The sequence below is a fragment of the Mitosporidium daphniae genome (assembly GCF_000760515.2).
Source record: "Mitosporidium daphniae strain UGP3 chromosome Unknown contig-25, whole genome shotgun sequence".
Taxonomy (NCBI): domain Eukaryota; kingdom Fungi; phylum Microsporidia; genus Mitosporidium; species Mitosporidium daphniae.
This window is the reverse complement of record NW_013546556.1, coordinates 1-23426: the sequence shown is the minus strand read 5'-3', so window position 1 is coordinate 23426 and position 23426 is coordinate 1. Positions and strand designations below refer to the sequence as shown.

The window sequence follows — 23426 nt, the reverse complement described above, 5'->3', positions numbered from 1 at the left end:
GTCGTTCCCGCAAAAGAGTGCTCCCAAGCGACTCGGACGAGCGGTGGTTATTTCTCGGCATTAAGTAAATAATTTTTTTATTTTATTTTAAATCTTTTAATGCCACATCAAATTAGGGCCGTTAAATTGCACACCTTTTAAGCTGTTGGAATTGATGGGGTGGGTCGGACCAATTGAAACTGGCGCCCAACAAGGCTGGAAAATAAAAACACGCCATTTTATTAGGTGTCCATAACAGATGTAACACACTTGGGTATGCGGAGTGTCTCGATCGGTAGGTATTTACGGCTCTCAGATAGCTTTTCCCTCCGATTTTGTGCTTATAAATCCGCCAGGGTAAGCTTTAATCGGAAGGCGTCTGAACCGTCGTTGTAGTAAAAATCGCGTCGTTTGTCAATGACAAATCCAAGCTTCTGATAGATGCTGATCGCGGCCACATTCTCTACCTCCGTATCAATAACGATCTACCATTAATAGCAAGGCAATACCTCGTTGACATGGTTCGCACAGGAGAAGATGAATCGTCTGATACATTCAATCCCTACGACAATAAGCGCCAAAAAGTCACGGACCAAGCCCTTTGCGCCGATGCTCTGGATGGACCACCAACATGCCAATATAGCCTCGTGGGGCCCCTTGTTTATTATGTGCAAGTCTTCCGATGATGACAGCCACCAGAGTTTGGTCGTCCCTTGCCTTTTGTGAGAAAAACACCCAAAGAGATATATTGGAAATTTAGAACAAGCCGGCAAGGAAAAGACAAAGTCAAAATAATTATTCAAGTGTAAGACTGGGATTCAACGGTTTACCATGTGACAGAGCCAGGGCCACGAGTACAAAAAATAGCAATATGTAAAGCGGGAGTACTTCTCTGGAAGTACTGCAGACACCAGGGCGACAATGTCATCCACCTGCGTGGCGACGGGACGCTCATCGGCGGCGAATGTGCTCCAAGTGACCATAAATTTTTTTGCTTAATTTATTATTTTACTTGCGTCGTCAGAACATGATCCCCTGCCATTGGTGGTTGGTCAGAAGACTCTTCGACAGTTTCTGGATGCTTTCCAGCCTCTTCGGGACCATCCCCGTCAAGGATGGCTTTCATGTCACAAAGAGAGGCGGGATGGTCCTTGGACCAATGCGGGTCGAATATCATTGAGATTATGTCGGTGCCCCGCATTCCAGACATGTCAAAGACGCGGTTCTCCACATGCGACCGCATAACTACTCCTGTTTCCTTTGTGATTGGATGTGTAAATTGAAGCGGTACCAGCGCCTTCTTGCAAAAGGCCCCAAAGAGGAAAACTCGCGGCGTATCCCGTGCTACATCGATATTCTTCTTCAAAGAAAGCATCGAGATGATCTACCAATTACGATACTCTGTCAACCTCGCCAATGTTCAGGGCATGGATAGTCCGATGTCCCAGATGCGTCACCCCAATGGTGTGGATGGCATTTCGCCGACAGTCAAACAGATGCCGCCATATGACGGCATCTGCCGCTGCCTTTTGGTCTGGCGCGGAAAACACACGTGCGTCAAAATGAGCCAGACTGGAGCGCACGCGGTGTTGCACCTCAAGCATCCGATCGGTCCAATCAAAGGCCGAAATGTGGGCATTAAAGCGCGCAGAGGCAAAGCCTGCAGCAATGGAGCAAAGCTTGATCACTCGACCGCCATAGGGGTAATACTCGCGCAATCGATCTCCCTTGAAAATCAGTGAAATTTCGTCCGACTGCGCAAAGGCAAAGCTTTATGTGAAAAGGCTACACTTACGATGGATTGAAATGCTCTACCAGGTCATTCATTGTCTTGATCATGGCAAGAGTCAATCTTTGGTCAAATGGACGTACCATTCCATTGGTGAATTTCTTGAATGTACAGCCATCCAGGCGGATGACATAGGGTTTCCCCTCCTCCAATAACACCGAAAACTTGCCCTCCATTTCCTTGACAGAGCTTGCAAGAGACTGGGCCATCTCCTATGATGCGGTTACATGCGTGGCAACAAACTCGTTGGACCATTCCAGAGGCGAATCCGAAGCGCTCACCAGCGCCAGACGAGAGACACCTCCTCAAGTGCATTTCCAATAAAATTTACATGGCTTTACAATTTAATGGGACAACAAATAAATTTACAACCGCCCTAACCTCCACCGAGATGTTTAAAATGCACGGCAGTAACGGAAGGGTCGGAAAGCATGTTATCGAGTCGCTTGCGCCCTATCCGTAGCATGTATTCAATTGTTGCAAAGTCTGATTTTGATACTCGCCTGGAGTTTGCTCTAAATTCCCCCATCACGTAGGCACGAAAACGTTCCCGTAAAACCTACAATGAATTTTGATGACAAGCTACCGGATCGCCCCGTTTGCCACAGGCACGGAGCGCTTCTCTTGCAAATGCCAACACCTTGAGCTGCAGGCCAGAATATGCCATCAAATTGAAATAAATTAATTAAATTTATGGCCAACCCCCCCCCCATAGCCCGGATGGGATCGCGTGTCACACGAGCGCCGCGTCTGTGAAAACGAGTCCCTTGTCGCGGAACAAATGTGCAAAGATGACCATTTAATATGTGACGTTAATTTTATTATCAGATTTGCGATAAGACGCCCCTATACGAACAGAAAAGGCATCTTTTCCGGCGTGAGCTTGGGAGACTTGAAGTTGAAAAAATAATACCTAAATCGTGGAAGGATGACGATACGCCTACCTTAGAAATCCATCACCGGACCAAAATTTGCAGCCCTCGTCCAACAGCCTTTCAGAAACCCCAGCTGCATTGAGGCAGTTGCAAACATCGAAGCCCAGCTTATAGGCTTCCGCAAGTAAATGCCTAAGCAAATGTTCCGCATGCTCATCGTCGCGCCAAGCGGTGTAATAGAGATATGCGACGCGGATAGTTTCTACCTCTGCTTCAGTGTCTATCGTCGCATTTGGCCGGCTATCTTCACATTGTGCTATTTCGTCCTCGCAGCCGGGAATAGTGCCATCCGAAACTTTGGTTTCGTTGTTGTTGAGAACCTTAGAGGGTAGGGCATAAATGGCGCCGAAAGCTACCGAGACTTCTTCGCGAAACAGCAGATACGAGTAGATAACTCCTGGCCTTTGAGTCATCAGCCGCCGTATAAGCGAGGTGCCAAAGGCGGGTCTAAACTCAAAATGCTTGGCAAAATGTGCTTCCAATAGTTCAGCAGCCACTTTGGCATCTGTATGTTCTCGGAAGGCACGCAGGCAGTAGTCGCTCTGCGATATACCGGCAACAATCCGCTCCGGTGCATATTTGGTATTGAAGTATGCAAGCGTGGCCTCGGAGCACTTTGAAATGAACCCTGTCTCTACGAGCCTGGATACGCGCAGAGGATAATGCCAATATCTAGCGGTGAGAAATGATATTTTGGAGCAAACGGCCCCCAAGTGGCGAAGAGAGTTATCACGGAAACATAGAGACGCTTAACAATAGAAGCAACACAATGAAAACAGCAGCCACACATACCTGCACGTTGCAACGGGCGCCGGAAGGATTCTTTCGGTGGAAAAGAGCGCTTGGAACACACCATATTCCGCATGAACAAGCCGAGTTAGTTCCTTTATCAAAAGCGGTGCCAGCTGATGGCCACGCAATTCTCGATGCACGCAAAGAAAATTTACGAGCGCAATCTTTGCAGTGGATTTTCCAATGTGCATCGGCATCAGTGTAGCCGCAATGCATCCCTTAAGCGTCATCTGGCTATCGCGAATGCCCACAATAAGTGCAGGATGGGAACACAGACGCGATATGCTGGGCGTAGAAGAGTCGTCTTTTTCTGCACCCCCACCGCAGGCATCGGTGGTGGGCATCTCAAAGACGTAGTCCTCCAGTGCCCAGCGCAAAAAATCGGCCGAATACGCAAATCGAAGCGTACTGGGAGAATCTTCCACGTAATGGTCGCCAAGAAGCCCAACCATATCTGCTAGCTCTGCCGAATTTTCCACATGGAGACGGCACCAGTATAGCCCGGAAATGGGCCCTTCGATTACAGGTGGCTCGCCATTTATCGCCAATTCACTTGTCCTAGCATGTAAAGCTTTATTCGGCAGTGCACAGGATGCTGCATGCTGGACATCCAAGGGTTTCCCAATATCAACGGGCTTCACCGCAAGCAGGTCCACAGGGGTATGTGCCACAGGCTGTTTCTCCCAGAAGGGATGACGCCGCTGGCCGACAAGCCATGTGTACATTAAATTAAATTCCACCAGCCGAGAAGCTTGAATTTTAATGGATCGCGTATTTGTACGTTGCCGATGCGAGGGATCAATATTATAAATAAAGCGAGCTAGCAAAGACGATGTCACGGCGTATCGCCGTGATGCCTTCGGCAAACTTGACTTCGAGCGTGGTAGATCCAATTGTCTTTGCGGCCTGACAGAGCTGCCGCAACAGCTCCTCGAGCCGTCTCATGGTGCGTATGATGGAGCCTTCGAAAACACTGTCCGCAATTTTGCAGACAACGGCAAATTTGGCACCACGTGCCCACGACATTACCGCCTCCATAAGGGTGGGACGAAACTGCTCCGATAAAGCACGCTCGCTATCCCCATCAGCAGCAACATCATCGCTGACGATGCGCAAAGTGCGTGCTACGGTTCGCGCTGTCTCCAAAAGCTGTGCATAAGGTGCTCGCAGTTCTTCTGGAAGAGCACTAGCACTGCCTTCTGGAGCTCTCTCCTCGCAAACGAAACACGAAAGGAGAGCAAGTGCTGCCTCCACCGACAGCGCATTGAAGACACCGGCGAAAAGCAGCTCGGTCAATACGAGCTCATCACCGGTGGAAATCTCACATGCAACACGTCCTTTGATGATGACGACATCGGATGTTCGAGTTTCCAACATAAAATCGGCCGCGGCAGCGTTAGAAAGGCCGCCTGCTGGCTCTGTAAAGCCCAGAAGGCGGAGGACGCGCCGCCGCCGTCGTAGATCATCCATCTGCGAGACCAGGGTTGCGGCATGCAGGGTCCGTTGCGCAGCTACGAGTTCTGCTCGGGCCTCCACAACCGCCCTCGCTGCAGCCAATTCTGCATCGCTAATGCATAATTGGTGTACGCGGCGCTCAAGCGCATCACGCTTGGTAACGCTGCGCATAAAGGCGCCATCAGTGGCAAGCCCAAGGTCTTCAGTGGGAGAAAGCACTGGAATTTTCTCGCTAGGAAACTGGTGAAAAAGCTCTGTCATAGACGTGCCTAGCCGCTGACGCTGCTCTGCAGACTTGAGATCCCCAGGAATTACCATGCGAATCGAAGAGATATTGTCAACAAGGTCCAGAGAGAATGGTACAACTTCACCCGAGCTCACCATGACGTCTACGATCCACGGAGAAAGGTTTTGCGGCCGTGCACTCTTGATCTTGTGTGTGGACAACACTGCCCCCCATGATGCCCCAGAGTCGCCCGTGCTATTCTCTGTACGCACTCGCACAAGACGGCCAGGCTGCAAGAATGGCAAAATAATGCTAGCATCAAAAACACGACGGCGGATCTCCTCTCGCACCGTCCGTAATTGCTCCGTGGCTGCAAATCTTTTTAGCAACACATCGACCGAAGCACATTTAGTCTCTTGGACTATGGATTCGCTTTCTGTCGCAAGGGTGCCATGTGTCGAGGGGAGTCCAACTGCACCTGTTGCCGGTATGTCTAGCGCAGAAGAAGGATTCGGATGCAAATTGCCGCTGGAGCTGCCAACGATGTCCAAATGGGTATCAATGGCAGGTGATTGGGCATCAATGGAGCCAGAAACAAAGCGAGAGGCCTCGGCAGCAGCATTGGCAGCAGCGCTTGCGGCCGCCTCAACACGGGCAGCAAGAAGCGGCAATGCACTGCGATTTTGGAACTGCATAAAGGAACGCTCAAGCATGGCCTCGGGGTGGAACCCTTCTAGTCGCATCATGTTTAGCACCATGTTGTATGAGAGCCTAAATGCAGAATGAAGCGGATCTGCGCTGCCACACATTATTGAACGCAGAAGTTCTGGTTGCACGCGTTCGCTCATCATCAGGATAACAACACCTCGCGCATCGATACCACGGCGGCCTGCCCGACCAGACATTTGGATATACTCGCCAGGTGAGATCGTCCGCACGGTTTCACCATCAAATTTTCGGATCGCAGTGAAGACAACCGTTCGCGCTGGCATGTTCAACCCGATAGCAAAAGTTTCTGTGGCAAAGAGGATCTTTATCAGGTTTTCCTGAAAGAGAATTTCGATGACCTCCTTGAGCACAGGCAACAGCCCAGAGTGATGCAGTGCAATGCCGCGCCGTAGCAGCGGCAATAGCGAGGCAATCTGCGGTAGTGATCGATCCTCTTCTGAAAGAGCTTCTGTCGCATTGGCAAAAACGAGCGACACCAGATCTTTTTCGTCTTCCGTGTTGAGGTCCATCCCGGCCATTTGGACGGCATTGGCTTCACATTCGCGCCGCGAAAAAGAAAAAACTATCGCCGGGTGCAGAGCGCGGCCCATAATAAGCCGTATTATCTTTTGTAGATCAGAACCGGCCGTGGAAGACCGACTTTCTTGGCTGCCCACCGCCGCCAGTGCCTTGGCGAGGTTATCTTCGCGGAAATTCTTGCGCTCATCGAGCACAAGATGGATGCCATCGCCACTTGCCCCAAAGACATAGTGCTGCAAAGGGGTTGGTCGCATTTCTGTGTAAACCACATGGCACGGTTGCTTGTGAAGCGCGCTGATCCACTCGGCAAATTGCAATGCATTTGGAATCGTCGCAGAAAGAAAAACGAAACGCACACTTGACGGCGTCAAAATAATTGTCTCTTCCCACACCACGCCACGCTCCTTATCGCGCATGTAGTGAATCTCGTCATAGATGACCCAGGCCACTTCTCGCATTACTTCTGAGCCGCGGTACAGCATGGAGCGATATATCTACCACATAAGACTTTCAGCTCACCTCGGTCGTCATCACTAGGCAAGACGCGGCAGGATTGATGGTGACATCTCCTGTCATCAGCCCGACGTCGCCAAAAGCATCCAGCAGCTCGCGATACTTTTGATTTGAAAGTGCTTTTATGGGGCTCGTATAGACTACGCGCTGCCGGTCGCGCAGGGCCATGGCAATGGCATACTCTGCCACAACTGTCTTTCCAGCGGACGTGTGTGCGGCAACCAACACCGACTCCTTAGCCTCGAGGCAGGCAATTGAGATTGCCTGAAACGGGTCAAGTGTGAATGGATAGCGTCTTGCGGGGCTCTCCAAAGTGGCAGTGGGGTCATATTTTGGCACATGCTCAGGGGTGCACGCCTCTGGCAGTGCTACCTCGTGCCGCACCGTGGGCAGGGAAAAGTTTGCATGTAGCGAGGAACACCCGTCTGGATCCATAAAATAAATTTTTTTACATTTTATTAATTTGAATTGACAATCAAGCAGCCTAGTGAAGGCAATTGTACACCCCACAGGTATCCGTATGTACACATTTACACATTTATACAGCGAGTCCGCATATCGGCCACTATCGTACACCCACGGAAATAGTTTGTGGTCGAATCTCGACAGTGTATGGCATTTGAATGATGTGCATCTCATCTGCAGCATCGTTGGCCTCGGTGGCTTTAGTGGCAGATGAGATCTCACAAGCAGACGGGTCAACCCTGACAAGGCGGCCATCCTTTGGTCTAAACAGCTGCATTATCGAGAAAAGCGCTGAAATTATGTTTGGCAAAATGATGTTCATGTTAAAGTCAAGGGTTGTCCCATACAGGGCCCAAGAGACCGAGGATGCAAATGCCGCCAGCTCCGGCGATGCTCTGAGTAGAACAGCACCAGAGAAAGCCTTCAAGCCATTTTTTTTGACGCCATTATTCAGGCTCTCCACCGTACCTTCCCCGTGAGAATATTGTAAAAGCGGCCAGCCGAGGGCGAGTAGCGAACCGCCACAAGCAATCATCCCCAATAGTGAATCATTTCCCTGTGTGCCGCATTGGACATACCACAGTACCCATACCAAAATCGCAATGGTGGCAAATGTTTGCACACCCAAGATCACCAGGCTCCGTTTGTCGGTCGGCAAGATGCCGCATAACAAGCACATGGCATACATTGAGATCAAAAACCCGACCACATTTATAAAAATTGTTGTTTTGTCGCTAATGGCAATCCCATAAAAGAACCACAAAACGCAGCTGAAAGTAAAAGGGAAATACTTACGTTGCTGTAAGCAGCATTGCAGGCATAAAGAAAAGATATCCGTCAAACTTTGCCGATTGCGCATCGATGGCGCCCTTCTCTCGCTTACGTTTGGAGCAAAGTGATCGGATAAATATCCTATTACAATCACCGATTTGAACAACTTACATCTTTAGAAAAAAGAAATACAGCGTGAAGACGATCGCAAAAAAGGCGAACGTCCCGGAAAGGTATGTGCACAGCATATATTCTCCAAGATTCATCAATCAGGCTGAAATGCCTTCCTGGGACACTTAACGTGCAATGTAATGGCAGAAGCACGTGTTAAAGCCAGCCATTGGACGGAGAAAACACCAATCATTGAGGATGTTACGAAATTAGAAATATTTCAAAATTCCAAATTGGTGCTGTTGGATATTTTTCCGATGCGGCCAATAGGATAGACAGCAAGGGCCACGGAATTGGGGTTTATCATTTGGATGAAAAAGCGCTAAAAATAGAATAGCACACCTAATGCAAGAAATTGCCAAAGATATCGAAACTTCTGCTGGCTAACAAAGTTGAACACAAACAAGCTTTATGGACAACGCGAATGCGTGCAGATGACAATGTCTGCTACGGATAAGCCAACTATGAATTTGATACACTTTAAAGAAAACAAAAATATATAAAAAGTCCATGAAACTTTCCAGTCATCAGCAGGGCTTTGAAAGCCAAAGCTCCATTAAGATGGATAGCAACATTTACAAAATAAAGAGTCTAATAGAAGATTTGTAAGGACCTTCAAATGAACATTTGATATCGGTATCCTCTTTMCATGTGATATCATACCAGAGGTAACAGTAGGGACATAAATGGAAGTACACACGGATATGCAGCCATGCAATGTTGCCTTAATTTATGAGAAAACAAATGTCGATGCTGCATAAGCTACCGCAGTATATGGGTTGAGATTGTCGTTTCACATCTTTTGATGTCGCTTGAGAGCATTTTTAAGATATACCGGTCGGTTTTTAAGCCTTCTACTGCCATCTAATTATCGGGAATGCCGATGTTGCCTTTGTGAGGGAAATTAATTTTAATTTTAAAAAGCAAGCAATTGGTGCGTCATGATGCAGGTGATTTCCGATAAAAGGAGTGCGGTATAAACGGTAGCGTGACTTTTGTCGCGTGCGCAGAAAAAGAGGCGCCCACAGGCACCACGAACGGGCCTTTTGCAGAAACGTGAAGATATCCCATCGCTATTGTCTTTCCCAATGTTGGAGATGGACAGCTTGAGGTAATTTCGCCCACTTTGTGACCCGTCAGCTCGTTGATGGGGGCACCTTCTATAGTGATAAGGGAAAAGTAAACTCAAATTCCAACTCAATTAGCAAGAGATTCTTACCCTTTGCCGGAATTACCGAATCCAAAATGAACCCTGTTCTCTTATACGGGTCGTCTAGTTCGACACTTGACATTTCACTAACGGCCCAGGAGAGACCAGCTCGCTTTGGAGTAACGAATTCCGCCAACGATCCGCGTCGATTGGAAGAAAAATCCACTCCAGAGAGCGGTAGCCCCGCCTCTAATCGAAGGATATTTCTTGCTCCGAGTCCAGCCCATTTTAGGAACTGGTATTTGCCAATGGCGTGTTCACAAAAGGAAACTCCCTGTTCAACACCATCAAATGCAATCTACGCTTGATAGTGGACTTGATACCTCAAAGCCGTCTTCTCCCGAATATCCAGTCCTCGCAAGTGTCCCAACACCGGGAATCGGCGCAATTTGGCCAAAGTAGATGTTCTCACTATTTTGAACAAGATCTTGCAGAATTTCTTTTGCCTTTGGACCTTTTGTGAGTGCGAATTTTTTACCCTGGATGGCTATTGAAGGTGTTGTGTGCTCCTTCCATTGTATGGACTCATTCTGCAATGCCAACTGCGAAATTGTCTCTTGTATCCTTGCATGGACGCTCTGCTTTTGCGAGGCATTGCAGACAAGCAGAACTTGTTTGTGGCTGGCATGAATCATTGCATCGTCGATGATGAAGCAATGGTCACTTAAAATCAGAGAGTATCTAAAAAAATCCTTCATCTCAACATTGGATCTTGTAATTTTTGATACCAGAGCAATTGCAGACCTTCCTGTGATTGAGATTCTGTTCATATGTGAAATATCGAAGATCAACGCACCTCGGCGGGCTTCTCTTGCCTCTTCAAGCGGAGAGAAATTTGGTGAAAAGCTTAATGGAAGCCTCCAGTCATAAAACGGCGTCATATGGGCGTCACGGGAAACGTGCATGCTGTGAAATGGACTCAATTTCATATCTTCAAAAATGTCACATCCACTGATTAGTGGAGTTATTGCACGCATTTCTTTATTTGGACGCTGTTGAGAGGTGCAATGTCAAACCTTAAACCGGGGTCCTTCTCGCTGCAAAAAGCAATCATGTGCTACGCGATGTGTACGCTTCCAGCAAGCTTTGCTAATTTTTGCGTTGCTTGTGTTGGTTTGGCTTGAAAAATCAACATGTCAAGTGGAGAATGTTGGGGTTTATTTTTACACACTAGGCGAGCGACTCCGTTTCGTCAAACCGCTGCTTAATCAGTAGAAGAAGCGCAGACTTCCATGCATCAAACGGAGACATCTTGTCAAACTCGGAGACTATGGCATTAAAGGACTCCAAATCGTCCTCCTTCAACGCGCTAATGATATCCTACGAAATCAGAGGAAATAAATACAGCGACAAAAGCGCACTCGAGCGACATAGAAAATCCAGAATCCAAAGTGATGTACTCAGACGTATGTGCTCTCTCAATAGAGGTCAGCTATGGGAAATATTATGCAATCGTCGGTACATCATAATCTCTGCTGGCAAGCATGCACAGTGAGGCTCGGAACAAATGTTCTTTGACGGACCATTTGGCAAGCGCCTGCGAAATGCTTTGTCGCGCCATTTCTTCAAATGTTCGCACGGCGAGAGGAAAGTCCTTGCAAAGTGCTGCAAGCATTCCAACTCGGATCAAACACGCATTGGACGTTCTAAAATAAGCCCTGCAAAACATACGCAATCGCGTCTTCGCCAAGAAAAAGATCGGAAGACTTTTGAAAAAACTCAATTGCCTTTAAAAAAAAAGGTTCACTTGATGGCGTAAAATAGTCCCCGGATTCAATTGGCTTTCCAGCAAGAATTTCATAGAGCTCCCCAAGGTCGCGAAATTGTCTGGCCGCCGTATGCAACCGTCCGCGTTCAAGATATCCCAGCGATGCTGTAGTTAGAGGATCAATTGCTTTTTGGGGAAATTCCGATTTTTTAAAGCAAGAGGCCGCCGAAACAAGCGCAGACAGCTCGTCGTCACGCTCTCCAATAATCGAACTGCAAGTGGCCATCCGTAAAAAGGCGCTTCCCGCATCGTTCCCTACAATAAAAAGTTGGCTTTACAAAGTTTGTCGATTTTAAATCTATTGGCAGCCTGTCCAAACAATTCGGCAGCCTGCTCCACATTATCTTCCTCTGACATGCGAGTAGAAAAGAGAGAGGATATCCACCAGGTAATTGAGCTTTTTTTTGACGAATTGAACTTTGCTTCTGCCTGGGCCAGCAAAGCCTTTCCCGAAGGAGAGGGCTTTGATGCTAGCTTAGTCGGAGAAGCATGGGCAGATGAGGAAATGGGTGGCATTATTATGGGAGGGTGGATAGATGGATGGATGGATGGATGGATGGATGGATGCAAATAAAGTTTAAAATTTAGCTTGTCTTTATTACATATACAGAAGCTTTAAGATTTACTAATGAGTGATCATTCTTCAAACTTCTAAATTTGGGTGCTGTCCCTTGTCTTTTTAATATTAATGCATTCATGCATTACGTTGGCGAGGGCAATGAAGAAAATTTTATTATTTGTTAGCTTTCTGCTGTTATCGGTGGCTCACGTCTATTCTCGCTCTTTCATCAGGATCGAATCGGTCATCCCCGGCATAGATAAGCAGCCGGTAAATGCGACCCTCATGGATGCAGTTCCAATCATCTCTGCAATTTCATCTTCGTTTTCTGGCATCTCTCAGGTCGATTCCGAGTCGACACTAGACTTTGTAAATGGGCCCGAGAACGAAGATAATAACGATGACGAGCATTCTGACGGAAACGTGGTTGGTGAGCTGATCCCGTTTTCTCCGCTCGATGGCTGCGAGCCATTGGAACAATCGATTTTTACGACGACATCGGCAAATAATAATGTCTCCACTAAAATCCTATTTTCGCCGTCGGAACAGAATTCCAAAATTGTTGTGTTGATGGAGATGAGCGGAAACTGTTCCATTGACCGCAAGTTAATGATGGCGCAGCGCATCCCTTCTGTGGTTGGGATCATCCTAATTGGACCGATATTACCTACGGATCAAGATATCTTGCTCAAGGGCATAAAGTCAAGACTGGTTGTCTTTTCAGTGGCAACGGGAATCGGAGAAACGCTGCTTAGCCTGACCAATTGGTATAGACAGCATAGAATCCTTCCGGTCCCGCCTGGCGGCTTGCCAACGCTAAACAATAGCTCGCCCACCATGACGGCCAGCAACGTTACCTCGTTTGCTGCCGTTTCCGATTCTGCCCCCGTTAACCATTCCCAGGATGATGCTTGGCTGAGGGCAACTCTTGTCACAGGGCTAGATGCAAGTAGAAATTTGGGGGTGCTTGAATTTGCGCTTTTGGTTGTCGTGGTGCTGTTGGCAGTTTCCTTCATCACCTCCATCGTTCTTCATTTTTACTTTTTCCATTCAAGGGGGCACCAGCAAGGCCAAGGTGGAAACACCGAGACCGGGTTCCAGCAACAACAGGTTCTTCCAGAAGCATATTTGCGATATCTTCCCATCCGTGTATACGGAGACTTGGAAAACGTGCAAAGCGGCTTGAGAAAAAGATCTTCCACTCCAGACGATGCAGTGTTTCTGAATACACACAGCGGTGTGGATGATGGCAGTCAATCCAGCGCGCCCATCACGCTGGAGTCGCGCATCCAAAATACCTCGACTACCATTAACATTGTCGATATCAATTCAAACATCGATAATCCGATCGAGAATGGCCAACGCATCAGGTCCACCTCTACTTCACGGTCTGGCACCACGTCTGCAGGCAACAACTCTGCAGCGACTGTGGCCTCGCCCGCACCGTCGGTACGATCTACCTCATCATGGCTTATGAAAACGATAAGGAGCTCACTTTATTACTTTTCTTCTGGAAAACCAACGTCTCCCATATTGTTCAACGACATGTGTCCCATTTGTATTGAAGATTTTTCAATCAAATCAAAAGTAAGGGAATTGCCTTGCCAGCACATCTTCCACCCAGAATGCATCGATGCATGGCTCGTTAATAGAGCATCATCCTGTCCCATGTGCAAATTTGACTGCTATAATTCGCTAAAGCGTGCCTTGGAAGAAAAAGAGCTCAACGACAATACTTGCACAGAGGATCAAAATGTCGAGCGCCGTGTGTCTTTTTTCAAAAGGATCCGATTTGTACTTTCAAAGTGGCTCTCTTCAATGGCGTCTTTATTTAGAAGGGGACGACAAGCAAGCCGATCGCCACCCACTGTGGCACTTGCATAAATAAAATTGCATTTTTATTATTAAATTTTTTCAAAGTGGCCAACCGTTATCAAGTCAAAATCTTTTGCCCTGCTTTGCGTTGCCAAGCCAAAAAGCGGTCTTATGAGGAAAAAGATCACGATCTTTTATATCAGTTTCTGATTGTAAAAAATAGCTCAATCCCCATTTCAGAGCTGAGATCCGCAATCAAAGACCGCTTTTCCTCTTTATACGCCCCAGACAGGTAAGTTTATCTGCTTTATCAGATGTAGGCTTGAACGGTTTTTTCTTAGGACCCCGGATCATTATGACATGTGCGATGAAGATGTGCTATCTGAAGTCCTTGGCGACCAAAGCACAATTCTCGTAATCACCGACCAGACCGACCCGTGTGCGGGACCGGTTTCCAGCAAAAAACAGCGGAACTCGTATTCTTCTGACGAGGCCGAAATAGAAGACTTGATTTCTAAATTTAGCCCAATCCAATCGGACAGCGATGCCCACGACCCATTCCCACACCTTGGCGGTGCATCCGTTAATTTCCATCAAGAGACTGAGGATGAGGAGATTGAGACAATTGTGGCCCCCGCTCTTTCGTCAACAAGCTCCGCAGACATGGAAGACGAGGAGGAGGATGATGATGATCTTGAAGAAGAATCACTCTCCATTACCGAGTCACTGGGCGAAAGCGACGAGGTAGATTCAGCGCCGGATGGTCCTCCTTTGAACATGCCTGCCACAAAAATAGCAGCGACGGCGAATTTCAAGCAACAACACCCGAGTGATGAAGAAAAAAAGCCCAATCTCATCAAACAGACACACACCATTGTGGGCGAGGAAGCTAAAAATAAGGCGGCAGTGGTCCAAAAATATGGACACCCCAATGCCAATCATCACAAAAAGCATTCTGAGAGCGAATCTTCCGAAGATGATACCTCGGACACTGATACTTCCGAAAGCGGATCATCTGATGATCAAATACCGGGTGGAGCGTGTGCGCCAAAGAGCCAAAATAATGTTGCTACCAGGCCCCCAGCTCCAGCAAAAAGTGATTCCGGAGAATCTTCCTCTGAAGAAGAAAGCTCCTCCTCCTCCTCGTCAGAAGATGATGATAAGCGGTTTAAAAACGTCATTTTTTCTCAGCCCTTATCAGCCATTCCACAAAGACTAGAGGATGCTTCAAAAAGAAACCATCTGCCATTAGATTCACGGCCTTTGGCAACCAAACAGGATCTCTCTTTTTCTTCTGACTCTTCATCGGGGCAGGAGGAGGATGGGCATGGAGGAACACCGTCAAAAAGTAGGATCGAAGACTGCTTTAAAAACGTACCTTCTCTCTCATCAATTTTTGTCGAGGATCTCAACAAAAAAAGTGATGAAAAGCTTACACCGCCCATTGCCATTACAAGCCCAAAACTGACCACCTCGCGAGTATTGACCCAATCGGCTGCACCTTCCGCGGCATCAGCATTGCCAAGTGTAGCATCAAATACCCCAGCCATACCGGACGAGTCTGTGGCGGGAAGCAAGGCCAACGCCGCCTCGCGCAATAGACGAGCATCGATTAGAAAAAGGAACTGAATACACTCGCTCCAGCGCTAAAATTAAAGCATTAAATTATTTTATTTTGCTATGCGGAGGCTTTATTTTCCTCTGCAAATCTACGTAGGCCTTCCGACATCAGATATGGACGCGCTTTAGACCCGTCGTTTCTCTCGCAATCTTCAACTACAGAGAGGGTAAGAATAATAATGGGCTTACGAAAACAAATAAACAGCGTATGGATGGCAATATCCATGACGGAGACAAACACGCTTGCAATGATGTAAGCAAGTATCAACACAACCTAACGATAAAAAGTTACAAAGCTTCCATACCAAAGCCGTTCCCACATGGGTGGATTTGAAATAATATTTCACGTCCGCACTGTCAGACACCACGAAAAGCTCTTGTGCTGCATACGAAACAGCGACAAGGGTAATGGAAGACTTTGCTATAAACAATACAAGAAAGGTGATCCATCCCAGCACAAATGATCTAAACGAGTTTCGAGAAAGTAAATTTGCAACAGAATGCACAGAGTCAACATAGGACGAATTATACATGGCCATGTGTATGTAGCCGGCCCGGTTCATATATGCAACGAACTTTTCAATAAAAAATAGGATGAACTGAGTGGCAGAAAGAACGAGGCGAATCAGTCGGTATTCGACACCCTCAAGCTTTTTCTTGATAAATTCGAGCATGTATCTGATTGCTAACAGGAAGGAGATCATGAGAGAGCCCATCACGATGCTTCCAAATGAGTAGTAGAGCGTCCTGATTGTAGATCGAAACAGCAGGGTCACCGAATTGGAAACATGCTTATCCTTGACAGATGCAGGGGTCCAATACCATTCTGCGATCGCTCCACCAATGATGCTATCACAGACGGCATCGATGACATTCCAAACCCAAACCAGTCCAAATAAAAAGTAAATTAGAAAGCAATTTATGAGCCTAAAGAAAAAAATAGTTGGCATACTTGTCCCTGGGTGTCTCAATTGGGCAGACATATAACGCTAAGATTGCAGAAGCCTCGAAAAACACCTGGTCTTTGCAAAAAATCAAAATAGAAACCACGACGATGGCAAGCGAAAACAGCGCCATGATGAGCACATAATTAACAATGGGCACTAAAAATACAAGCTGCACCTTTTGCAGCAAATTCGAGCTCTCGTCAATCAGTTGGATCGACAAATCCATTCTTTTATAGCAAGAAAGCATGAAAAAGCTGATAAACACCAAAAGAATGGAAAAAGAACTCGCAAGGCACAGCAGCAATTTCTCATTTGCGGCAAAGAAATCAATCTGGTAGATAAAAGACAAATCGGTATTGGTGGCCACCTCATAATAGAGGCCCCATGCATATGCGGTTGCTATTTTTGATATCAAAAGAGTGACCCAAATGGTGATCCACACCACCAGCGTTGAAATAAACGGGATGAAAAATAGCCACAAAATGGCAAGAAAAGTGGCGATTCCCAACGAAATCACGATCAAGTCCCAAGAATCCGCAATGGCCTCCGGAAACGACTCCAAGGGTGTTCGATCGCCCAAAAAGCCTTCGACTTCAGCTTTCTTCCAGTTTTTTGAAGACAATGTGGAGCTGGGATCAGATGCAAATAAATCTACAGGAACACATCGGTTAAAAGCTAAAAATTAAAAAACAGCAATACTTGGTTTAGAGGGGTACCCGACAACGCATCTGCTATCGTTATCCAAGTAAGAACAAATGTCGCTCCAATACGTGCTTTTTTCAGGGCATTTTGAAACGCAGATGATCTTGCTTTTCGGGAGATTGTGGCCATCCATAAAAAAGGCATAGGGAAGGCCAGTAAGATCGAGAATTGAGCCGTCAGGCCTTTTATTGACCGTGCCGCAAACATTTCCATCAGAATCGGAACCATATCTAACTCTGTTGATATTTTCCATGGAAACTGTGCACCGCGAAATAAATACCATACCGCCAACATATAGTATAAACAAAAGGGTCCATACAAAGTCTCTGACCTTATATTTTAAATTTGGGTCGAACGGAGCGCGTGATTCACTCTGCATGGAAGAAACTAGTTTCGTCAGTTAGAACACATAATATCCAGGATAAAAATGATTGGCTGATTTACGGGCTAATTAAATTGTCCTCATTTTGGAGCGAAATGTACAGCAACATTTTTAAATGGTGTGACCAGAGGCGGGCTTCATCACATCAATAAGATACACATTCTCCAAATAAATTGGCATGCAAAAATATCCCTTGGTATCCAAGTTACTTGCTCGAAAAATTGCACCAATTTATGGGCGAGATACACCAGAGTAGCTAAAAGGGCAATAATGGGAAAAATTTTGGGCATATTGAAATTTATCACCTGGTTGTTTGTGGTTGACAACCCTAAAAATTTTCCTTTTCATGGTGCATAGTGCTTGTGGATCTACTGAAAAGGTTTACTCTCATTTGGAGATCGAGAAGCACAACCGCATCGATGATCTTTGGGTTATTGTTGATGGGATCGTGTACGATGTTACAACTTTCCACTTGGAGGTAGATCTTGTAGCGCAAATAACCTTTAGCATCCTGGTGGTAAAACAGTAATTCGAGACTATGCAGGCCAAGATGCAACGGAAGCATTTGAGGATATCGGCCACTCGTCAGACGCTCGAGAGCGGCTGAAGAGTTTTGCAATTGGAAGGCTAGAATCAGCAAGCCCAAAGAAACGAAACTTGGGCCTTTATTACGGTCTTTGTGCTGCGGTCTCGATGTTCCTGTTGGCATATGCCACTCACCGGTTTTTAAGGTAGTGATGATCTATAAAATAATAAACCGGTTAACTTTGATGTTTATTCGGGGATTATCTATTATCGGTTAAGATCGGGGATTTACCATGCAAATGTTATTTCCATTCAGTAATACTCTAGAGAGCTTGCACTCGTGTCGACCCTCCTGGTTGGTAAATCTACAAAATTGCAATAAGCCGCCATTGATCTTACATCTCAGTGACATCTTCCAAAACGATGTTGACAAAATCATCAAACCCGCAGAGGACTCCACAAAACTCTCGATCTGCCTTCAGGATAACTTTAATTCTATTTCCAATGGACCTGTCTAGCAGTTCTATCATGTAAACAACAAGTTGACGCCTCCAGGATAGGCATACCTAACGGAAAAAGGGCTTCTGTGGCCATGAGTGAAATTTGAAATTTTTGGCTTTAATTTAAAATGTTGGTCAATTGGCCGAATTTTGGTCAGCAAATGATAATAGCCCCTTAAGGGCGCAAATGGATAGATACAAGCGATCAAGGCCGATTGCTTTTGAAGCGTCTGTGAAGCACTGTTGCTTAATATTGACGATTGACTCAAAATCTTGAATTAGCTCATTTTCATCCCTAACACAGCTTTCGGTTTCTTGGAGATCTTCGTTGATAGTAAGTTCTGGATCATCCTCGAGGGGAGACTCGTTAGCACTGTTGCTTTCATTGGAACCGTCATCGCTCTTGCAATTGGTGATATCCTCCTCAAAGTCATTACTTTCATCACTATCTTCGTCAAAGTCATTACTTTGATCGCTATCCTCCTCAAAGTCATTACTTTGATCGCTATCCTCTTCAGAATCAGATTCAAAATCCAAGGCCCAATTGGGCTCGCATGGCGCTATGTCCTCGTTATCCAGCATAGAAGAGACAGTGGGCGTGGATGCACAAATTTCAAAATTCACAGCCCATTTTAGCTCAACTTGGATGTAGAAAATCGAGTTCTGGATAAAATACGAGGACTTTGACAAAATTATTTCATTGACAAGATCCTTACAAATTGATGGCTCAAACTCGGAAACCCTGCTAAGGATGTCTGGGATGTACATTTCTCTCCTGTTAACGAAACATTCAGCAAGTAAAGACTCAAAAAATAGTTCTCTATTAGCAACGGTGCTTCCAAGAACATCAAATATCTCAAAAGCGCCAGGATCTGATTCGCTTCTTTCCTGCTCATTTGGCATGAGGATATTAGCTGCACAGGCGATTGATTTTTGATAGCTCTCTTTGCAATATTCCATCGCGGTCTCGACCAAAATTTTCTGGTATTTGCGCAAGGGCACAACCCTTTCTTGGTATTCTTGTTTGACAGATGTTTTTGTTCCATCGTGCTCTTCCAGGATATTAGAGATCTCTGATAGATAGCTTGAGATGGCTCTAAAAAGAAGAGAAAGGAGAGAAGAACCGTATATGTGGTAAAAGACCGGAGAATCAATGGGAAGCTGATCCGAAGATGAATGACGCTGCGGGTCATAGGTTCTGAGCATCGAGTCGCAAGTTGATATTACAGCATTTGTGAGAAGAAACCCCTCTTTGTAGTCGGTTTCCTCTTCCATCGACGTATATAGCTGAAGGAGATCCATAAGTTCTAAAAGATGTTCTCTGCATGATCCAGAAATCATGGGGCCATTCACAAATGAACGAGAAATTTGTGTCATTTCAATGCAAAATAAAATGGGCTGAAATTTTATTTAAACCCGTTGAAATTTAAACTTTACACGCCTAGGCACACACAAGTATGCATCACAATATCCCACAAAGGGCATAGCTATGAACAGACACGCTTGAAACTCGAATTTCTGCATGTCAAACAGAACCTACGGGGCGAAATGCTTGATTTCAACGACGAGGTTTTCAGCGGAATCAGCACAATCGAGCATTTTCTGCAAAGACTTCTTTTAACGGCCGGATCTCTACGCGGTAAGAAACTTTCAGTGATTCCTACACTCTCTGGACAATTCTCCTGCATATTTTTTTAAAATTACCGCCAAGCTGTCGAGCAACAACTTGGGTTTTTTCTGATGATGCCAGAAGCGCATTGGCTTGCACCAAAAAAAGAAGTCTTTGTTGAATGTCAGGAGGGGAGCTCATTAAATTTTGCCGTTTTAATGGGCTTTTGAGATTTTAAAAAAATTCAAATTTGTTTGTTGATGATGAGAGCCGTCACATTAGCGAGACCGCGGCTGCACTTGTTTGCATGTCGATGTTCTGGTGCTAAAAGACTTTAATGCTAATCTTCTCTCTGAAAATTTAATAAAACCCTTGCCCCATTTAGTTGCATGTAATGTCTGTGTTGTGTGTGTTCGTCGTCATAGTCATCAACCATAGTGTGTATTTGGGGAATTAGACAAAATGAGAAAATTACATGTGACAATAGCCATTGATGGCCAATTGATTTTACCACATTTTGATCTTTCGAATGCGCCTTGATCGTGTGTACTTTACCCGTTACCGGGTTTCAATTTTAAAGTCCTTTTATGGCACTTTTAAGCTTGGGATTAGAAGAGAGGGAAAGAGTCGCTGGGAGAGAAGGGTTCCAATTGTTCCTGCAGATTTAAGCAGTTTGTTTTCGGAACATTCTGGACTTTCGGTAATAGTCCAGCCATGTACCAAAAGATGCTATCCAAATGGCAGTTATGCGCAGGTACATGGTGTGGTAATCTATTTTTATTTAGGCGGGCGCAGTGATTGGCGAGGACCTGTCGGAGTGTGATTTGGTACTTGGCATTAAAGAAATTCCAACTAGCGAAATCCTTCCAAGGATATCGTATTTATATTTTTCGCATACCCATAAGGGCCAGGCGCATAACATTCCTGTATTGAAGGATATGCTTGCAAAAGTATCCTTTTGAACTTATCGTTTAGAAATCGTCTTTGTTTGATTTGGAGCTTTTGGTGGACGAAAACGGCAAGCGGAAAGTGCAATTCGGGTACTATGCAGGCGTTGCCGGCATCATAAACTCGTTGCATGGGCTCGGCGATCGGCTGCTGGAAATGCTGTTTTCAAATCCATTTACAGTATCGCCTTGTTTCTCAAAATAGTCCCTTCCAATGGCTCAATACATCGACAATGTTTCGTTGGCAAAAATGCTTCTCAAGGAGCATGTTGCAGCGAGAATCCAATCGGAGGGAATTCCTCAACCTTTTTCTCCATTGATTTTTTGTATCACAGGCTCTGGACATGTGTCTAAGGTACTTTCCAATTAACCTAATTCTTTGGGTGTCATGGATATGCTTACGCTACTTCCCCACGAGTTTGTACTTCCAGATGAACTGGAAGAGCTGGTTACCAAAAGAAGTGCAAATGGTTGGGGTTCCAGTTTTCACCTTTAGATCCTTCCACGCAAAAAAAGATTTTTATTTGCAAAATCACGCCAAAAGACTACGTTGCTCACAAAAAAGGTCTTCCCTTTGATAAAGAGGATTATTATGCAAATCCACAAGAATATGAAAACCTTTTTCCAGCACAGGTACTGCTTTTAGATCTTTTCCCCGCAGATTCTGCCCTGGATTTCTGTTTTTGTCAATGGAATTTACTGGGATCAGCGATTTCCTAGATTTATTACACAAAAATCTCTTTCTTCATTAGAAAGTGAAGGCAGATTGCGTCTACTTTCGATCTCTGACATTACGTGCGACATAGGAGTATGTCGTCAATTGTCTTATTCCAGGGCTCAGTTGAGATAGTAACAAAGGCCACCACCATTGACGCACCGTTTTTTGATGTGGCCATTGGACCAAGGCGAAAAATCCAGATTATGTCAATTGATAATCTGCCATGCCAATTTCCAAAGGATTCTTCAAGCTATTTTTCAGGGCTGCTCAAAGGCATCGTTTCCGAATACATTCAAAATGGCGCATCCGCTTCTGGCGTTCCAAAGTTGAATTTGTTGCATCTTTCTTTAGGGTTTTCCAAAGGGCTCAAATTACAACGCCACAAGGGAAATTCGCAGGAAATTTTTCGCATTTGTCTCCCTTGCTACCTTCGCATGCGATCAAAAGTGAAGGATACGTTAGACGTATTTTACTGCTTGGAAATGGCCTTGTTGCGATGCCCGTAATCGACTACTTTGAACGAAGCTCCGCAAAATTGCCATTGGGATCCAAAATCAAAATGACTGCCGTAGGGCTGACTCCAACCCTTTCCCCATCAACGTCAAACGCATCTGGGCCATCTTGCTCGGTTGATTATAATGGTAGCGAGTCCAAATTCTCGTTCTCATATTTACAGTGTGATCTTTTGAATAACGAGGATCTGTTAAAAAGCCTTGTCTCGTCTCACGATATCGTCATTAGGTAGGGTTAAGTCCTATATCTATTGATAGTCTGCTACCTGCCTCAATGCATTGGAGAATTGCAGCGCTTGCGATTGCCACGAAAAAGCCTATGGTTACCTCTTCATATATCTGCGACAAGTTGAAGGGCATGAAGCAACGGTATATGCAAATTTTAAATCTAGGGCCGAGGAAGCTGGGATTCTCATCCTTGGGGAGATGGGACTCGATCCCGGGCTTGATCACCTTACCGCTTCCAAGATGATTGACGAAATTGGGCCATCAAACATAACTTCTTTTCAATCATGGTGCGGGGGTCTTCCTGCTCCAGAGTGCACGGGAATTGGAAATCCGCTAAAATACAAATTCTCGTGGTCACCAAAAGGCGCATTTTTAGCACTCAATAATAAGTGCAGATTTCTTCTTGATGGGAAGGTTGTAGAGATCGATAAGGGGGGAGCCTCTCTTGACCATGCCTTTAGTTTTAGCGATTTCAATTTGAGCAGACACAAAAACATATTGACGCCATCGCTATTTCCTGGTTTTTGTTTGGAGGGATTGGCAAATAGGGACTCGTTGGCATATCTTGCCGCATACAATCTGGAAAACTGTAGGAACAAGCCATTCATCTAACACCAATATAGGCGATGGCTTGAAAACTTTCATACGAGGAACTCTGAGGTATTCCGGCTTTGCAAAAATATTGGCTGAAATCAGAAATATCGGGCTGCTCAACTCGGAGGATACAAAAATCTTTACTGATGCGCTTAAATGGGTACAAGTCAAACTTTAACGCCTTAGGCGGACGCAATGAAACTTTTGTCGGTCAACACGGCGTCTCTTGACGCCGAAAATCTATTGGCTCTGCAGTGGTAAGTTAGGTGGATTCTAATTTAGGCTGGGGATTTTCTCGCAATTCGAGCCCTTTTATGGGAAAAAATACGCCTCATGGATAGATGCTCTTAGCGATCTAATGATCAGAAAGCTTTCGTATGAAAATGGAGAGCGAGACCTGGTATTGTTAGAGCACCGCTTGGAGGCCCAGAGGGACGGAAGGCTCG

At 45.7% G+C, this 23426-nt stretch overlaps 15 protein-coding genes across 15 annotated transcripts; 4 read left to right on the top strand and 11 right to left on the bottom strand.

Annotated features, from left to right (window-relative positions):
* Positions 1 to 320: 320 nt before the first annotated feature.
* On the bottom strand, positions 321 to 1354 carry DI09_25p150 (uncharacterized protein; the record flags this gene model as incomplete). The annotated part of the gene is made up of 2 exons (XM_013382828.1): positions 321 to 464; positions 992 to 1354. 2 exons carry the CDS (start codon positions 1352 to 1354, stop codon positions 321 to 323), a joined length of 507 nt encoding a protein of 168 aa, XP_013238282.1.
* Positions 1355 to 1370: 16 nt separating this feature from the next.
* On the bottom strand, positions 1371 to 1977 carry DI09_25p140 (uncharacterized protein; the record flags this gene model as incomplete). The annotated part of the gene is made up of 2 exons (XM_013382827.1): positions 1371 to 1749; positions 1775 to 1977. The coding sequence occupies 2 exons, from the start codon at positions 1975 to 1977 to the stop codon at positions 1371 to 1373; spliced, it is 582 nt and encodes a 193-aa protein (XP_013238281.1).
* A 167-nt stretch (positions 1978 to 2144) lies between these two features.
* On the bottom strand, positions 2145 to 2435 carry DI09_25p130 (uncharacterized protein; the record flags this gene model as incomplete). The annotated part of the gene is made up of 2 exons (XM_013382826.1): positions 2145 to 2327; positions 2355 to 2435. 2 exons carry the CDS (start codon positions 2433 to 2435, stop codon positions 2145 to 2147), a joined length of 264 nt encoding a protein of 87 aa, XP_013238280.1.
* A 273-nt stretch (positions 2436 to 2708) lies between these two features.
* Positions 2709 to 4220, bottom strand: DI09_25p120 (glycylpeptide N-tetradecanoyltransferase; the record flags this gene model as incomplete). Its single annotated transcript, XM_013382825.1, has 2 exons — positions 2709 to 3375; positions 3496 to 4220. The coding sequence occupies 2 exons, from the start codon at positions 4218 to 4220 to the stop codon at positions 2709 to 2711; spliced, it is 1392 nt and encodes a 463-aa protein (XP_013238279.1).
* Positions 4221 to 4299: 79 nt separating this feature from the next.
* On the bottom strand, positions 4300 to 7372 carry DI09_25p110 (uncharacterized protein; the record flags this gene model as incomplete). The annotated part of the gene is made up of 3 exons (XM_013382824.1): positions 4300 to 5589; positions 5719 to 6918; positions 6944 to 7372. 3 exons carry the CDS (start codon positions 7370 to 7372, stop codon positions 4300 to 4302), a joined length of 2919 nt encoding a protein of 972 aa, XP_013238278.1.
* Positions 7373 to 7502: 130 nt separating this feature from the next.
* DI09_25p100 (uncharacterized protein) lies at positions 7503 to 8090 on the bottom strand (the record flags this gene model as incomplete). The annotated part of the gene is made up of 1 exon (XM_013382823.1): positions 7503 to 8090. One exon carries the CDS (start codon positions 8088 to 8090, stop codon positions 7503 to 7505), a length of 588 nt encoding a protein of 195 aa, XP_013238277.1.
* A 1193-nt stretch (positions 8091 to 9283) lies between these two features.
* DI09_25p90 (aminomethyltransferase) lies at positions 9284 to 10531 on the bottom strand (the record flags this gene model as incomplete). The annotated part of the gene is made up of 3 exons (XM_013382849.1): positions 9284 to 9504; positions 9564 to 9828; positions 9878 to 10531. 3 exons carry the CDS (start codon positions 10529 to 10531, stop codon positions 9284 to 9286), a joined length of 1140 nt encoding a protein of 379 aa, XP_013238303.1.
* Positions 10532 to 10724: 193 nt separating this feature from the next.
* Positions 10725 to 11838, bottom strand: DI09_25p80 (uncharacterized protein; the record flags this gene model as incomplete). The annotated part of the gene is made up of 5 exons (XM_013382848.1): positions 10725 to 10853; positions 10879 to 10986; positions 11017 to 11200; positions 11226 to 11577; positions 11601 to 11838. 5 exons carry the CDS (start codon positions 11836 to 11838, stop codon positions 10725 to 10727), a joined length of 1011 nt encoding a protein of 336 aa, XP_013238302.1.
* Positions 11839 to 12166: 328 nt separating this feature from the next.
* On the top strand, positions 12167 to 15325 carry DI09_25p70 (uncharacterized protein; the record flags this gene model as incomplete). Its single annotated transcript, XM_013382847.1, has 3 exons — positions 12167 to 13646; positions 13802 to 13988; positions 14038 to 15325. The coding sequence occupies 3 exons, from the start codon at positions 12167 to 12169 to the stop codon at positions 15323 to 15325; spliced, it is 2955 nt and encodes a 984-aa protein (XP_013238301.1).
* Positions 15326 to 15501: 176 nt separating this feature from the next.
* Positions 15502 to 17344, bottom strand: DI09_25p60 (solute carrier family 44 protein member 2; the record flags this gene model as incomplete). Its single annotated transcript, XM_013382846.1, has 3 exons — positions 15502 to 16243; positions 16305 to 16914; positions 16963 to 17344. The coding sequence occupies 3 exons, from the start codon at positions 17342 to 17344 to the stop codon at positions 15502 to 15504; spliced, it is 1734 nt and encodes a 577-aa protein (XP_013238300.1).
* Positions 17345 to 17693: 349 nt separating this feature from the next.
* On the top strand, positions 17694 to 18082 carry DI09_25p50 (uncharacterized protein; the record flags this gene model as incomplete). Its single annotated transcript, XM_013382845.1, has 2 exons — positions 17694 to 17825; positions 17855 to 18082. The coding sequence occupies 2 exons, from the start codon at positions 17694 to 17696 to the stop codon at positions 18080 to 18082; spliced, it is 360 nt and encodes a 119-aa protein (XP_013238299.1).
* A 39-nt stretch (positions 18083 to 18121) lies between these two features.
* DI09_25p40 (uncharacterized protein) lies at positions 18122 to 18402 on the bottom strand (the record flags this gene model as incomplete). Its single annotated transcript, XM_013382844.1, has 3 exons — positions 18122 to 18136; positions 18165 to 18237; positions 18272 to 18402. 3 exons carry the CDS (start codon positions 18400 to 18402, stop codon positions 18122 to 18124), a joined length of 219 nt encoding a protein of 72 aa, XP_013238298.1.
* A 105-nt stretch (positions 18403 to 18507) lies between these two features.
* DI09_25p30 (uncharacterized protein) lies at positions 18508 to 19749 on the bottom strand (the record flags this gene model as incomplete). The annotated part of the gene is made up of 1 exon (XM_013382843.1): positions 18508 to 19749. One exon carries the CDS (start codon positions 19747 to 19749, stop codon positions 18508 to 18510), a length of 1242 nt encoding a protein of 413 aa, XP_013238297.1.
* A 761-nt stretch (positions 19750 to 20510) lies between these two features.
* On the top strand, positions 20511 to 21298 carry DI09_25p20 (uncharacterized protein; the record flags this gene model as incomplete). Its single annotated transcript, XM_013382842.1, has 4 exons — positions 20511 to 20735; positions 20767 to 20931; positions 20957 to 21109; positions 21134 to 21298. The coding sequence occupies 4 exons, from the start codon at positions 20511 to 20513 to the stop codon at positions 21296 to 21298; spliced, it is 708 nt and encodes a 235-aa protein (XP_013238296.1).
* Positions 21299 to 21869: 571 nt separating this feature from the next.
* On the top strand, positions 21870 to 23426 carry DI09_25p10 (saccharopine dehydrogenase; the record flags this gene model as incomplete). Its single annotated transcript, XM_013382841.1, has 5 exons — positions 21870 to 22387; positions 22551 to 22940; positions 23010 to 23046; positions 23167 to 23237; positions 23332 to 23426. Coding segments are annotated over 5 exons (1111 nt in total), but the record flags the coding sequence as incomplete, so codon positions are not given.